This window comes from Cyprinus carpio, chromosome A15 (genome assembly GCF_018340385.1).
Source record: "Cyprinus carpio isolate SPL01 chromosome A15, ASM1834038v1, whole genome shotgun sequence".
Taxonomy (NCBI): Eukaryota; Metazoa; Chordata; class Actinopteri; order Cypriniformes; family Cyprinidae; genus Cyprinus; species Cyprinus carpio.
Window position 1 is genome coordinate 961352 of NC_056586.1, and position 17327 is coordinate 978678.

General features: G+C 37.5%; 1 protein-coding gene across 1 annotated transcript; it reads left to right on the forward strand.

Annotated features, from left to right (window-relative positions):
• Positions 1-2148: 2148 nt before the first annotated feature.
• LOC122147639 (inner ear-specific collagen-like) lies at positions 2149-12986 on the forward strand. Its single transcript, XM_042770740.1, has 5 exons — positions 2149-2625; positions 7412-7810; positions 11189-11278; positions 11367-11438; positions 11505-12986. The coding sequence occupies exons 2-5, from the start codon at positions 7417-7419 to the stop codon at positions 12386-12388; spliced, it is 1440 nt and encodes a 479-aa protein (XP_042626674.1). The 5' UTR covers positions 2149-2625; positions 7412-7416; the 3' UTR covers positions 12389-12986.
• The last annotated feature ends 4341 nt before the right edge of the window (positions 12987-17327 follow it).

Here is a 17327-nt window from a genome sequence, read left to right on the forward strand (position 1 = left end):
GAGGTGCACACCCAGGAACTTGGTGCTGCTCACTCTCTCCACAGTTGCACCGTTGATGGTCAGAGGGGCATGCTGAGTGTGCACTCTCCTGAAGTCAACAACAATCTCCTTCATCTTCTCCACGTTCAGAGAGATTGTTGTCACTGCACCACCCAGCCAGGCGGCTCACCTCGCTCCTCTAGTTTGTTTCATCTCTGTTGCTAATGAGACCCACCACAGTCGTGTCATCCGCAAACCTAATGAAGAGGTTGGAGTTGTGTGACGGTGTGCAGTCGTGGGTCAGCAGAGTGAAGAGGAAGGGGCTCAGCACACATCCTTGGGGGGCCCCAGTGTTCAGTGTGATGGTGCTGGATGTGTTGCTGCCGACCCATACTGCCTGAGGTCTTCCAGTCAGAAAGTCCAACGGCCAGTTGCACAGCAAAGTGTTGAGCCCCAGCTGGACCAGTTTGTAAATGAGCTGTTGAGGGATGATTGTGTTGAATGCTAAACTGAAGTCTATGAACAGCATTCTGACGTATGAGTCCTTTTTGTCTAGATGTATGAGTGCAGAGTGGAGGGCAGTTGCGATGGCATCATCGGTCGACCGGTTGGACCGATATGCAAACTGGAAGGGGTCCAGGGAGGGGGCGAGTGCAGACTTAATGTGGTGCATGACTAGCCATTCAAAGCACTTCATGAGAATAGGGGTAAGTGCAACTGGACGGTAGTCACTGAAGCAGGATGGAGACCGCTTCTTCAGGACTGGAATGATGATGGTAGCTATGGGAAGTGTTCTCAGTTAAGTACTGTTTTTTCCAGTCATAAGAGTCTTGGTAACACTTTATAATAACTTTCATTAATAAATCATTAACAAATATTATATGTGACCCTGGACCACAAAACCAGTCATAAGGGTCAATTTCTCGAAATTGCGATTTATACATGAATAAATTAGCTTTCCTTTGATGTATGGTTTGTAAGCATAGAACATATTTGGCTGAGATACAACTATTTGAATATCTGGAATCTGAGGGTGCAAAAAAATCAGAATACTGAGAAAATCATCTTTAAAGTTGTTCGAATGAAGTTCTTAGAAATGCATATTACTGATCAACAATTAGGTTTTGATATATTTACGTTAGGAAACTTACAAAATATCTTCATGGAACATGATCTTTACTTAATATCCTAATGATTTTTGCCATAAAAGAAAAACTTATAATTTTGACCCATACAATGTATTGTTGGCTATTGCTACAAATGTACCCCAGCGACTTAAGACTGGTTTGGTGCTCCAGGGTCACACATTATGCTTAACAGATCATTAGTTAATATACATTAACATAGCTAGAAATGTGAGATAACATGCTTGTTAATGCTTACTAATGTACTTATTTCTGTCACGACACGCACACAAACGGTAGATCCAAAAGCAGTGTTTTATTGGGATAAACCAAATATCATAATCCAGCCAGGCAAAGGTCAAAATCCAGATAAGCAGTCAAAACAAGAAACATCAACATCGGCCAAGAAACACGAAAAACCAGGGTGACATTAAACAAGGACTCCGTAACAAAGACAGAAACAAACCAGGTATTTATAGACAGGTGCAAACCGTGTAAGTGGGAACAGCTGAATACAATGAACAGTGATGAGTACCAACAAGACTTGTGGGAAATGTAGTTCCTGAGGTGGGGTGACGATATGGGGAAGTGAGACCTCTAGCGGACACCCAGGGATACACAAACCAGACACTGTGACAATTAAACATTACCTAATCATTAACAGATCATTATTTAATGTAATTTGCCAGAAGAGTCAGGGGTTCTGTGAATTTAGTTTGAAGGTTTGGATTTGTGTTTAAGGTTGTAAGAAAATGAGTGACAGTTCAGAAAAACTGTTAATAGGGTTTGGACATTACAGACCCCTTCGGACTGCTAATGAACTTCTCAATCTAGGAAACACTTCTCTCTAGTGGTGAAATCTAAAGCATCAGACATTGCACAGTATCTCTGAATTGCAGGTTAACTTTGCTACACATGTTTAAATGTGAATAGGTGCTTTTGGTTTTTCGCCTGGGTTTAGAAACAATAAATAGGTACATATTTAGAATCGGGGTAATATCTGCAGAAACAGCCTTTGAAAATCATAATTGAGGGGTAGTTGTGGCTATCTGTGTCTTGAGGTGTAAAAATATGATTTCCTGGCAGTTCAGCAGTAACCTTTTCTAATGGAAGGATTCAACACTGTTATTTTCCGCTCATAGTACTAGAACATAGTACATAGTACAGAGCCCTACATGAGAGTCTAGGGGGTAAAGTGAGAAAGAGGGAGGAAATGAGAGGGAATGGGAAGCACGAGCAGGTGAATAGAGTGCATAGTGTTCTGCGGGCTTGGGTCAGGTTTCTGGGTCAGTTCTGGTAACACCGCTGCCCAGCAGCACTATGTTGAGGTTCAGTCTGGGTGACTGTAACTGTGAAGCACTGGACCAGAACCATAGTACACACCCCTTGCTCTACTCTAAAATCTGTGTGTTTCCATGAGCTAAAGACAGACACATATCTGGTGCCTTCAGTCTTCAGTGTTTTGAGCTTAACCAGAAGGAAACCGCTGAAGCCACTGGACACGAGACGAGCCTGCTGTCTGGTAAACACATTTACTGATGCTTTTCATTGAGTTGATCTCAGCTCTCTCTGAGGATGCAGTGATGGAACAGTGCTTAGGACGAAAGTTACATTTGATCACAATTCAGTTTCAGTTATTTATTACCCATCTTTAAATGTTTTTTTTTTTTTAATTTTTAAAGATAATCTCTGATCTTTTCTCTTTTCTCTGTACTGGCAGTTCTGCTGTATATAATGTATATTTTAGATCTGCTTTGATAAATCTAGGTGCATTCCTAAACTCTTTTGAGAGCCTTAAGCAAAATTTCAAAAATTTAGTTTGAAGAATGTTTGCCAAAATGTAATTTGCATGGTTTTTGTACATGTGTTTCATTATGTGTTTTATAATGAAATAATACTTGGGTAGATAAAGTACCTTTTTCATTCTGTAGTGTGACGTTGACTCTTTTTAACATTCTATTATAATTATTGAAATTAAATTATATTAATATTACTTATTATTATTATATTATTATTAATTATATATATATATATATATATATATATATATATATATATATATATATATATATAATATATATATATATATATATATATATATATATACATATTTTGATGTTTTTGGTGTTTTGTTCAGGTTTTTTTTTTTTTTTCATAGTTTTTTTACATAACCATCATTTTATATAACCCCGTGAATCAAAAAGCCTTCCAAGTCTGTCTTGGGAATTTGAAGAGGAAAAAAAAAACAAAAGGTGAATAGTCCAAAAGCCGCTCTATTCCTGACAAGGTCACAGTGATCTCCATTAAAGGCTTACCAGCAGAGCACAGCCTCAACCGTTACCAGAGACACCTCCAGCTCAGGTGACACTCGAGCCCCATGCTCCTCAAATCCCCTTAAACAGGAGCAAACATGCTTTACAGATACGATGCATTCATGACATGACGCATTGATAAAATGAATGCTCGTCTCTACATTTGCAATTTTAAACCTCTCGATCTAAAGATCATTATAACTCAAGAGCATTTATTTCTGTCCGCTCTGTTGCTCCTGATTGTGGTGTAGTGCACCAGGGGCTCTGGGGCTGTATTGTGATACCAGCTCCGTGTCCTATGGTTTACCCTGTCTCACTCCCATAAGGCTTTTCAGGAACGGGGGGGTTCGGTGGCCCAGGGCCTGTGTTCAGCAGAGCCTCTCTTTGCATGGGCAGGAGTAAAGTGAGCACTATGGCTGGGTTTGTCTTGAATAGTGGAGTGACACCAGCAGGTCAAGGTGGAGTATTACCCTCCTAAAGCAGGCCTTCCTCTCACATTTCAGATGCGTATCGCCCCCCTGCCTTGCTGTGGTCTGCATACATAGCCTATGTTCCAGTCTGGAACATAAGAGTGACTGAATTCTCCTTATGCCTTTTTTCAGCCTCACTGATTCCAGAGGTTCTTGGATAGGATGATAGAAGATGCAGCAGCTCCAAAAACAACATGAATGTGTTTTTAGCTATATTCCTTTACAATAAATGACACTAGCATTGATACTTTCCCATGTAACAAATTTAGGTTATAAAAAAATTCTGGGAACGTTGTTTTGAAATGTGTCTAAAATCTTAGAATGTCTAGTTTTTTAGGTTACAAAAATGTTTTACTAATTTTATTTTCATCCAAAATATAACGTTATTTGAACATATTTTGTAATATTCTAAGAACGTTTTCTTGTAGTGATTAGAACATTTTTAAAGGTTACAAAAAGACACTTTCTTACAACGTTTTAGTACAAATAATATCACATTTTGAAAATGTGTTCTCTCAATGTAACATTCATCGAGTACAAATAAAACTTATTAGGGAGGTTTTGGGATTTTTGTTTTAGGAAGGTTTTTGTCAAAGTTTATATGAGAACGTATATCAAATATTAATAACTTTGTAAGACTGTTCCATAAACATTATTATTTTGAGAATGTCTTGTCCTAACATTTATGTAACTTGTTATGAAAGACGTGGGAACATTCTCTGTTAGCTGGAATGCAAAGACATTCAGGCATCTTTATGTTTCACTTTATTAGATTAGATTAGATTAGATTCAACTTTATTGTCATTATGCAGAGTACAAGTACAGAGCTAATGTGACTGTGACTTAAGTTTCTGCATATTTTATTTGGAGCCATTGTATTTAAGCATTGCACAGCTTAGGGTCAGTTCACTCAGAATGCACTTTTGTGTTCCACAATGCTGCTTTATAACAGTTTTTCTATGTAAACATGCACTAGACTGACATCTTTGACCGTTGTGCCACATCTTGCTCTTAAGCACTTCACTTTTTTAAGACACTTTGCTAAGTTTTAAAAAGCTGTCTTTGTGAACAGCCCCAAGCCAGTTTTGGCCAGTAACTAGTAACTAGTTACAGTTAAAATATTACTTTATGGAGTGACTAGTAGTGTAACTAATTACTAATAAGATTTCAGTAATAATAATACCATCCATAAAACAGCTTGTTACTCAGTTCCCCTAATGATTTAAAATCCAACAATTCCTAGATTTATTTTCATAATTTTCATGACTCGCACAGGCACATGAAGTCACCAGTGCATCAGAAAACCTTGGAATATGGAAAAGCTTACATTAAGGGGACAGAAATATTGGCATTACACTGATTTTGTCAGCAGAAAAGCTGATCTGAACACAGATGTGTAAGTTGTGGCTTTACTTTACTCTGGTATTACATGGCTTGCCCACCAACGTCCCTATGATCCCGATATAAATTATATTACTATAATTAAACATCTTATGAATTTATGTGATTTCTTTTGATAAAATACTTATGTAACAGAGTAACAGAGAAATTATAGCTACAATCAGCTTCAATGTACAGGTCAATTAATACTTTTACACTTTTACTTAAAAGTCACCATCAATCACTATTTGTATAAACTTCTGACTGCGATCCGATGTAGATTTTGGTCAACTGATGAGACTGAAATATATTGTTAGTAACATTTTAAAAGAATTTTATGGGGAAGATACACAATTACAACTTATGTGGGGCGTAAAGGAAAAGTTATGTAACTAGTAGTGTAACTAATCACTGTTGCCAGATACTAATAAGTAAAGTCATAATATTACTTTTGAAAGGAGTAACTTGTAACAAGTAATAAATTAAATTTTTGGAGTAACGAAGCCAAAATTGCACATCTCACACACACACGCACACACATACACACACACACACACATCACTCTCTCTCTATATATTTTACACACACACACACACACACACGCACACACACACACACACACACACACACACACACACTTACTTAGCTATCTAAATTGGGACATTCCTTCGGTGTTATGTATTTTCCACTGTACAAACTGTATATTCTATTGCCCTACACCAACCCTACACCCAAACCTACCCCTTAAAAAAAACTTTCTGCATTTTTACAATTAAAAAAAAAACTTTGTTTACTTTATTTTTATACCAGTTTTACAAATGAGGACATCCCCCAAAGGGAGGTTTTTGGAGATTTTGTCAGGTTTAGCTCACTTTTGTGTACAAATTTGTCCCCAAAATATGGTTAAGTACATACACACACACGCACACACACACAGAACTAAGCTGGTCATGGTCACTGGGTGCCAGTAGCCTTCATTTTACCTCAAAAGCAGCTTCATTAGATAAGCCATTTCCCTCCAGAAAACAGTTGAGGCTGAAGTGAGCTCCTGAGATTATCGCTGCTCTTTTGGACAAAAGCTTTTTTGGAGTGACACCAAACAGATTGGAATGAGACTCTGATTTCCTGACTGAGGCTGTTATATTCAGCTGGCAGGTTCTGGTCTCAGAAATCTAGAATCCAGCATCACCTGTCACAAACTATTCAGAGAATGAAAGCACAAAGAGTTTTGATGCAAGTAGCGGATTTGATAAATCAGTCTATCAGGTGTTGTTATATCTACGAAAGCTGTGAGCTTGGCAACTGCCCATTCATTTGCGCCAGAAAGTTGTTGAAGAAATTCTTTCAAGATCATGTGTCACGTTGGTCCAGCTGCCAGACTAGTATTTTTTCAATCCCCGTTTGCTATTGGTTAGATGGCTTGATTCATGAGGGTCCAGTATTCTATGTCACAAAAGCGCCACACACTAGACACATAAAGGAACACGGACACTAGCGAGATTATGGATAGTCTTATATGATTTTGACCAAGAATGTGTCAGAGAACAAAACACTTAAATTTGTTCTCATTTGAACAAAGTACCTATAGTGCAAATATAAACTGTAAAGCCCAGTAAAAAAAAAATAATAATAATAAAATAAAGCCCAGCCCAGGTGACAAAAAGTAACTAAGTAATGCAATTAGTTACTTTTTTATGGAGTAATGCAATATTGTAATGCATTATTTTAAAAGTGCTTATTACTAATTACTTTCTAAATCCTATATTAACCTCAACTAGTTGAACAATACAAAGATAGACATTAAACTGATCTTTTAATAATTTCTAATAAAAAATATAAAATTGCATAAATTATTTTCGAACTGACCAAAGTATTTAAAGAAATTGATATTAAAAACATACATTTTAACATTTGATGTTAAATCCACAATTGTTTTATATAGAATTGTTTTATAGTCTAAACAGTATCTACTGCAATTACATCAGAAGTAACTGTAATTAAATTAAAGAACAATTGAGAGTAATCCCTTACTTTACGTTTTTAATAGAAAAGTAATTAAATTACAGTAATAATGCATTACACCCAGTGGTAATCAGTCCAGTCAGGACTGTAAATGCTTATTCACATTTCTCTTCTTTCTTTACAGACAGAATGTCCTTTGAACGCGCGATCTTCATAACTGTAATAGCACTGACGTTTATAACCTTGTGTGACACAATCAAGCCCACTCAGAGGCCGAAGTACCAGTACACCAAGAAACCCCCCCGAGAGGTGGTCCAAACTACTGTATATGTAGGCAAGCCTACAGTCACCGCACGGATTGTGGACTACACCAAAACAAAAGAGCGCTTCCCTGCACACGTCACAGAGAGCACTACAGTTCCTGCTGACAGCTATATAGACTACCCAACAGACACCACCGCATCACCCACCACGGCCAAAGACAATTACACACTAGACTACAATGAATGCTACTTCAACTTCTGTGAGTGCTGCCCTCCAGAGAAAGGCCCGCAAGGCTTCAAAGGAGATATAGGACTCCCAGGTCAGCCAACTGAAGTCATACATTCTTTTAACAAAATACACAGCAAAAAATCCAGAGTGAAATTAACTTTGCTGGGAGTACATGTGAGACCACACTCTTCTTCTTCTTCTCTAGTATTAATGGCGGGTCGCAACCAATTTTTTCCGGTGCATACCGCCACCTACTGTACCGGAGTGTGTAATTCATGGTTTTAGTATTTCAGGTTACCTTTTACTGATCCAAAAAAAAAATAAAAAAAATAAAAAAAATAAAAAAAAAAAAAAAAAATGAGACCACACTCAAGAGTGTGAAAGTGTTAAAATAGGAGTGTAAAATTAACACTGAATCAGAGTTAAAGTTAATGAGATAATTAAGTGATTAATTGAGTGATGATTGACCATTATTGACGAAACCTGATGTTAACGAGCAGAATCAACAAAGACGAAAATCACTATTTTAATGTCACCGTTATAGTGGCCAATGTTTGCTTTAGTTGGGCTCTTGACCCTTAATATTTTAAAGTCAGACTTTGTTTGGCTGTTGTAATGGAGTTATAAAACAGACGGGCAAACAAAAAATATTGGTTTTCCTGAATCACTGAGTTAAACTTTCATTGTTGATTATTGCGGCCGAATGATTCTTCAGCATAGGATTGCCAGGATTTTAAATACAATCTGTGGAATTTCTTAAAAGTTGTTTGTTCAAATATCTTTCAAAAGAGTCTTTCATTTAGACATGCAAACATCAAGAATCAACCTGTGAACCTCAACGACGGTGACAATCAAAAAAGCATGTTGCAGGAGACTTGTGTTGCAGTGAATTCTGGGTACCACCTATCAAAATTCATCCATGGCTCCCATGATGCACTGTGGCATGAATACATTATTACCTGAATTGTCTTAGTAATTTCCTTTATTCTTACTATTCTATTTTTGTTTTCAATGCTACTTTTAGTAGTTTGTTTTCTTATGTTCAGACCTAATGTTTTAGGCCTTAAATAAGTTTGGTGATTCAGGTCAAACAATCATTATGTAAAAACATAACTAATATCACATAATCATGTTTTTATTTTTGCTCGTCTCTCTATTACAACTGAGTTATAACAGCCAAACCAAATCTAATTTTAAAAACTTAAGGGTCAAGAGCCCAACTAAATCAAACACTGACCACTATAATGGTGACATAAAAAAAATTGTGATTTTTGTCTTTGTTGATTCTGCTTGTTAACATCAGGTTTCATCAATAATGGTCAATCATCACTCAGTTAATCACTTAATTATCTCATTAACTTTAACTCCGCTTCAGTGTTAATTTAACACTCCTATTTTTGCTTGTTTAAATCTGTTTTGTTTGGTATTGGTTGTACTCCCAGCAGAGTTGATTTCACTCTGGATTTTTTGCTGTGTAGGGCTAGATTTAATAAATGGGTGCGTTTTCCAAAAGTTTCATCATTACCAATAGTGTTCAATGGAACACAGTCAGCTAACGATGCTTTTGGGAAACGCACCCCAGGGCAAATTAGTGTGAGACCGATGGGAGTGGGAAGTTCTGCAGGTGATCTACTGATAGATGCTGTTAGCTCATATCCATACTTACCAAGGCAGTTTACCAAGGACAGTGCAAATTAGTGTAGGATCACAAACAAGCTGAGCCAATGATAATTGGGTGTGTGTAAGGTGCAAAATAGGTTAAGACATGCTTTTTTGGGTGTTGGATAATGGTGCAAATACCAATAAGCTGACAGCCCTAAACCTTAGTAAATCACCTTGCAGGATTCATTCCTTTTCAAAAAAAATATTTTAACAGCCCCTCCCCCTAGTGGGTGCTGTCAAGGCTCATTTTAAAGAATATTTTGTGATAAAAGTAATATTGAGACAGAAATGTATAAATCTGAGACAGGAAACTGCATCAGGAAGATTCATTGGAGTTTGGGTGTCAGCCAGTGGCTATTTTTGGTATTAACGTCTAAATATAATCTCACAGGAACATAATTTTTTAATATCACCTTCAAATTTGCAACTTATTTAAACATATGGCTTATAGCAATTGTAGATTCCAAAATATTTTGTGAAATATTTTATACACAATCAAAACTTTTTAGCACAGTATATTTTCTTTACAGTTACATCTAGAACTTTACAGTAACTTCTATAACTTTTATATTAAATTAAATTTATGCATTTAACAGACGCTTTTATCCAAAGCAACTTACAGTGCATTCAGGCTATCAATTTTTACCTATCATGTGTTCCCGAGGAATCGGACCCCCAACCTTGCGCTTCATAACGCAATGCTCTACCACTTGAGCTACAAGAGCACTATTAATAGCAGTTGTTCATCACTAATGCTCAATCATCAATTAATCACTGAATTGTCTCATTAACTTCACTGATTCATTGTTACTCTAAAACTCTGTAGTGTGCACACATTATAAGTGCTCATTTAAAACTGAGGATTTTGTTGTGGGGTTTAAAGGGTTAAAGATTTAACCCTTGATTTCAGTCAATGATGAGCCACTAACACTGATATTCTACTGCTTTTTATAAAGATAGTAAATGTAGAGTCACTGATACAGTGATGATCTCTGTGTTAAGTACTCCAACGCATATATGTGTGCTATAGCTGACAATGAACTGTAGTGATTTGAGTAAAAGTCATGCTTTTAGTTACTTTAGTGTTTGCAGTTTTATATTTAGAAATATTCCTTTTATCAGTGGATTCAAGTGCAATAAGTTCACAGTACTAACATTGGATGAATGCTAGTTTTTATACTCGAACTGTTTGAAGCAGTGGGAGCAGAGTTAATTTCCATGGTAGAATTATGGTAAAACACTGTAAAAAAAAATTAAGAGTTGTAAATTAATGGTTCAGGCTATCAATTTTTACCTATCATGTGTTCCCGGGGAATCAAACCCCCAACCTTGTGCTTCATAACGCAATGCTCTACCACTTGAGCTACAGGAGCACTATATACTTATATACTTCCATTTTTCTTGCTTTCACTTTAGCAATAATCTGAGGAGTTGTGTTCTCCAACCTCAGGTCTGTGCTCCAAAGCATTAATGGATTACAACAACTAAGTTTGGATAGTGCATTTTCACATTTATGTGGGGGGGAGGGGGTGGGGGGGCATTTAAGACATTTAAATACTCTCCTCCTGTACATTAATGTTGCACCTAAAATGGAAACTCCTACAAATACATATGTAATAAGGTCAGCTGCAAAAATAACTGTGTCCACACCTTTTCATCGTCAAGCATTCACTGTGTGTCTTTAGTATACCCAGACAGCAGTTTTAAACCGGAAGTTGTTAGTAAATCTGGCCCTTAGTGTGTTATTTACTATAGGTATGTGGGGAAAAACCTGGCTTCTGTCATGTTGTTTAATGCCATATTGTAGGCCCACCTGGAGAAAAGGGAGCACCTGGACCTAAAGGTACGCCGGGCCCAACAGGGCCAAAGGGCTTTACAGGATCTAAAGGAGATAAAGGTACATTATCCTGGTTATTTTAACTGCAATCTTGGTGATGTCATCTGAAATAACATGCATGTTTGAGATTTCCTAATGTTTTCAACAGGAGAGAAAGGGGATCAAGGAAACACAGGATTCACTGGATCTACAGGCATCCAGGGAAAGGCTGGAATGAAAGGTGAACATAGTTATAGATCAGGAATGTAAATAAGATGTATACATTAAATATATTTTTACTAAACAGGTGAGATAGGACTTAAAGGTGAGAAGGGTGCAGCTGGATTTGCAGGATTCAAAGGTTCGAAAGGAGAAAAAGGAGATCCAAATTTGAATGTGTCAAGAGGTGACCAGGGAGAGCCAGGCAAAGATGGACCACCGGGACCCCAAGGCATGACTGGTGACAAGGGTGAAAAGGGTGATAGAGGAGAGTGCGGTTTACTTGGTGAGGGGGGCCAGAAAGGTGAGCCTGGTGATCCTGGACCACCAGGTGTGCGTGGAGACCCTGGTCCATCTGGACAACATGGCATGCACGGGACTCCAGGAATCGCCGGAGAACGTGGGGAACCAGGAATTCCTGGAGCAAAGGGTGAGCCAGGAGCACGGGGACCAGCAGGAGTCAAAGGTATACGAGGTCTGAGAGGAATGAAGGGTGACCGTGGCCCCCAAGGGAAACGTGGAGACCGAGGCCTACGGGGACTGAAGGGTTCTATGGGTCAAAATGGATCAAGACTACGGTCTGCTTTCAGTGTTGGACTATATCCAAGCAAGTCTTTCCCTCCATCAGGATTTCCAGTTCGCTTCGACAAGGTCTTCTACAATGGAGAACACCATTACGACATAGTCACGAGCAAATTCAACTGCACCTACTCAGGAGTTTACGTGTTCTCCTACCAAATCACGGTGAGAAACAAGCCGCTGCGGGCTTCTCTGGTGGTGAATGGAGTGCGTAAGGTACGTTCGAGAGACACCCTACAGGGTCAAGACATTGACCAGGCATCCAATCTAGTGATCCTGAAGCTGGATGTGGGAGACCAGGTGTGGGTAGAGACGCTGAGAGACTGGAACGGTGTCTACTCCAGCAGCGAGGATGACAGCACCTTCTCTGGGTTCTTGCTCTACCCTGACTAACACCTTCTTCATGGCTAGATCTTGAACTGAACTTTACATGACATGGACATGGGAGAACTTTATGACCAGTTACAGTAGATGTAGTGTTTTATCATAGAGAGAGAAGTGTACTGTTTAAACAAGTATTAAAACGACTATCCCATTTTGTTAACCACACCAGATTTGGTTTCAAAGTGAAATGTCTTATTTTATACAAAGAAATATCTAAACTACATATCCACAAAACTATCATACATTGCACAGTATGTGTTGTGAGAGCACTGTGCATCTCTTTTTACCAACTGTTTTGGACATTCAGTACATGTTAAAACTTTCTGATGAGGAAATAATTGTTCAAATTAGATTATAAGTCTTCTTTCAATTATTTTTGCCTGTTGGTATACAGACCTTATTTACCGCTCAGACATATGACATTTTGACAAAAAACAAACAAAAAAGTGTGATTTGAATGATTCTGACAAAGTAAAACATCATGTATGATGGGATCAACAAAAACAAATCGTCAAATCATATCATATGCTATGTATTGTATGAAATACAAATCACAATGTAGGCTTTGGGCTGATGGGTTTCTGAGCACTAAAGTAATAAAATCAAGCAAGAAATATCCCTATGATTAATGTTTCACTTTCCTTGCAACAAATTGAAAATGTACAAAGTCTGCAAACAAAATTACGGTAACACTTTATTTTCAGGACCAATTGTCACTATTTACGAGCATGCACATTAATACACAGCAAAATCTCCAGTGTTAATTTAACACTCTGAGTGTGGACTCATATAAACTCTGAAGCAGTGTTAAAAGTAACACTGAAGCGGTGTTAAAGTTAATGAGATAATTAGGAGATTAATTGAGCTATGATTGACCATTATTGAAGACACCTTATGTTAACAAACAGAATCACCAAACGAGAAAATCACCATTTGTGTGTCACCATTATAGTGGTCAGTGTTAGCTTTAGTTGGGATCCTGACCCTTGACTTTTAAACTTTAAATTTTGTTTGGCTGATATAACTGAGTTATAACAGACAGATAAGCCAAGAGTGAAAGTCATTAGGTAGTGATGATTATGTTTTAATGTAATCGTTATGTGACCTGAATCACTGAACTCATTCAGAGTCTTTTCTCTGAGTTATATTTCCTTGATTGAATATAACAACTTTTGATGCCACAGTGAAGAAGTCTGTATTTGCTATACGTTTTGTAAGGGTCCCTTTTTAACTGTTCTGATTTCTTTTTCAAGATTTATTATTTTAGCCACACACAGACATCAAGAATCAGTGTATGAATCTCAACAACAGTGACAAACATCATATTCAGATAAACAGATCAACTCTGAACATCACAAATCTAAATACTTAAAAGTCACATAAAAACGGCAAAAATGATGAGATTTTATTGGCTATAACATGCTTTTTTGATGGTCACCATTGTTGTGATGCTCACGCTGATTCTTGATGTCTGTGTATCTAAATAAAAACTTACTTATTATGTAGCTGTAACTTTTAAAAACATCTGTTGATTAGGGCAAAAATGCAAGGTCTTGTATTTTTCATTTAACTTATGTAATAAAGACAACCCAACTCAAGTATTCAGATCCAAAACATAACCAACAACACATGATGACATTTTCTCTGGTTTGTCTGCCTGTTATAATGCAATTACCACAGCCACACAAAACCTAAAGTTAACCACTTAAGGGTCAAGATCCCAACTAAAGCAAATACTGACCGCTATAATGGAGACACACAAATTGTGATTGTATTCTTTGGTGATTCTGCTTGTTAAAATCAGGTGTCTTCAATAATAGTCAATCATCACTCAACAAATCACCTAATTATCTCATTAACTTCAACACTGCTTCAGTGTTACTTTTAACACTACTTCAGTGTTTATATGAGTCCACAATCAGAGTGTTAAATTAACACTGGGGATTTTGCTGTGTAGCATACTGGCTGTTCATTAATACTTATAAAGCACATATTAATGCCTCATTCTGCATGCCCATATTTCAGATCTCTAAATCCACCCCATACATAAACTTAACAACTTTACTAATTATTAATAAGCAGCAAAATTAGGAGTTTACAAAAGTCATAGTTAATAGTAAGAATTGGACCTTAAAATAAAGTGTGACCAAAACTATATTTAATTCTGAATCTTTAATGGAGCATCATCAGGAACCTGACTGATGGTTTTATAAGACTCAAAAATGATGTAAGATGTTTTTCTGAACACAAAGGAATGATGTTTGATTCTTGTGTTGGACATGCCCTAATTTTAAGTCCTGTTCTAAAGGCTAATGGGTTATTCAAGGCAAAACAAGGAAGCTCATTGGTAATGATTAAATAACTTACATTATGAGGTCCACGCAGGCCTCAGGTCCAGAATTCTCACTTTGCCTTTGCAGGTACAGTATATGTCCCAGGATCTTGTTTTCCAACCTGATGTAATGTGTGTGTTGGAGGATGAAGCAGGTGCCATCCAAGTATTGTTTTTCCATCATGTAAGTCAAAGTCAAAGTCAACTTTATTGTCATTTTTAGCACATTGCATGGCAATGGTTAAAAGCGAAACAGTTCCTTCAGGGAGTAAAGGTGACACATACATACAAATATACTAAAAAAAAAAACTAAAAAAAAACAAGCAAACCATAAAATAGATACTTTCTACGAACAATAGGTAGTTTAAGGTCAATAATTAGGACATTGATACATACATGGAGTATAGCAGCATTTAGACATTTGTAGTAACAGGTAAATAAGTGTGTTCTTATTAACATTATTATATAAGGAATATAGAGTACATATATGTACATGAAGTGTAGCAGCATTGATATGAATTAAAGTAGTAGACAAAATAAATATGTTCTTTTATACATAAATAGTGCAATATTTGTTTTTTTTTTTTGGGGGGGGGGGGGGGTGGGGTTCCTGGATTCCTGCACATCAGATTAGCTGTTGAGGAGTCTGATTGTTTGTGGGAAGAAACTGTTTTTGAGTCTGAAAGTTCGGGTCTGAATGCTTCTCAGTCTCCTTCCAGATGGCAGAGGCATGAACAAGGTGTGGGAAGGTAGGGTGAGAAGGATCCTTCATGATGGAGGTTACCCTATTCTCACACCTGGTGCTGTAGATATCTTCGATGGCAGGAAGACAGTTCCCGGTGATGTGCTGTGCCATCTTCACTATCCGTTGTAGGGCTTTCCTGTCAGATGCAGAGCAATTTCCATACCAAAATGTGATGCGGCTGGTTAGTACACTCTCAGTGGCACATCTGTAGAAAGTCGTGAGGATAGAGGGGGTCATGCCTGCTTTCTTCAGCCTTCTCAGAAAATATAGGCACTGTTGAGCCTTCTTTACTAAGGAGGAGGTGTTTAGTGACCATTTGAGGTTGTTAGAGATGTGCAGTCCCAGGAATTTGAAGCTTTGTGTTGCTTCAACCTCAGTGCCATTGATGGATAAAGGCTGGTGTTGGGCTTTGATGCATCTGAAGTCAAAAATCATCTCTTTTGTCTTGTTGACATTCAAAGAGAGATTGTTGTAGTCACACCAGGCTATGAGTTGATTCACTTCATCCCTGTATGCGGTCTCATCATCATTGCTGATGAGCCCCACAACTGTGGTATCATCATCACATTTTACAATGCTGTTGCTTTGGTGTTTAGCAATGCAGCCATGAGTCAGCAAGGTGTATAACAGTGGACTCAGTACACAGCCTTGTGGTGCACCAGTGCTCAGGGTAATGGGCTAGGACGTCTGTGTATTTATTCTGACAACCTGTGGTCTGTTTCTCAGGAAGTCAAGGATCCAGATGCACACTGATGTGCTTAATCCAAGTAAAGACAGTTTTTTGATTAGTGTTTGTGGGATGATTGTATTAAATGGTGAACGTAAGTCAATGAACAGCATTCTGATATACGAGTTCTTGTTTTCTCATCTGTGCAGCGGTTGTGTCTGTATGCATATTGTTTTGGGTCCAGAGTGGATGGGATAAGGTCTTTGAGATGAGTCATGACCAATCTTTCAAAGCACTTCATGATCACTGGGGTAAGTGGAACAGACCGATAGTCATTTAGGCATGTTACTGTGGGGTTTTTTGGCACTGGGGTGAAGGAGGTGGATTTGAAGCACATTGGGATGGCTGCCTGCTTAAGGGAGATGTTAAAAATGTCTGTAAAAACATCAGTCAGTTGGTAGTATTCTATTATAAGGCCTTTCCCATTTACGTGTAGCTGGGTGTTTCATCTTTCCCAACAATAACCTGCTCATGCAGAGTCACCAGCTGGGGAGTGTTCACCAACAGTTCAGTTCATCTGATATAAACACTGCACTCAATGCAAATTGAAAAAAGTTTGTGTTATGAATTAGGTAAAAACAGAAATAAGAAATCTAAGAAATAGTTTATTTTATCCACACTGTCACATGAGTTGGAATAGACTGAGCAGTGTGTAACTTGCATACGTAAGGTCCCGCACCAGTAAATACCACCATCTCAAGAGTAAAATTAACTAAAACCAGCTATTTATTACTACGACACTGAAAGCTAACCCCTGTTTCTACATGATTGTTTTGGATGTGACACGTCAGTATGATTGTATGTTACTGAAGGTGTAGCTACAAGTGCACCCATCCTCCTGGGAGAAATAATAAAAATAAAAACAGTACAACAAAGAAATTCAGCTTTTAGCACGTACATTAAATGCATAAGAAATCCTGAATTAGACAGGTGTGGCCTACAGTTTCTTTCATAAAGTATGTCAAAAATGTGAATTTATTTATTTATTTTACATTATTTATTTATTTCCCAAAAGCTAAGTGAAAAAAATACAATTTTGTTTAAAATTTTCTTTCTTTCACATCAGTTTATTTTTTGTGAATTATGTACCAAAATGCATCTTAATATTTGGTGTAAACAGAGCGAATATCAAGTTAGACACCAG

Coding starts and splice junctions, on each gene's coding strand:
- LOC122147639 (XM_042770740.1), top strand. CDS start 7,417: ATGTCCTTTGAACGCGCGATCTTCATAACTGTAATAGCACTGACGTTT. Junction 7,811..11,188: donor AGGAGATATAGGACTCCCAG/GTCAGCCAACTG, acceptor GCCATATTGTAG/GCCCACCTGGAGAAAAGGGA. Junction 11,439..11,504: donor GGGAAAGGCTGGAATGAAAG/GTGAACATAGTT, acceptor TTTACTAAACAG/GTGAGATAGGACTTAAAGGT.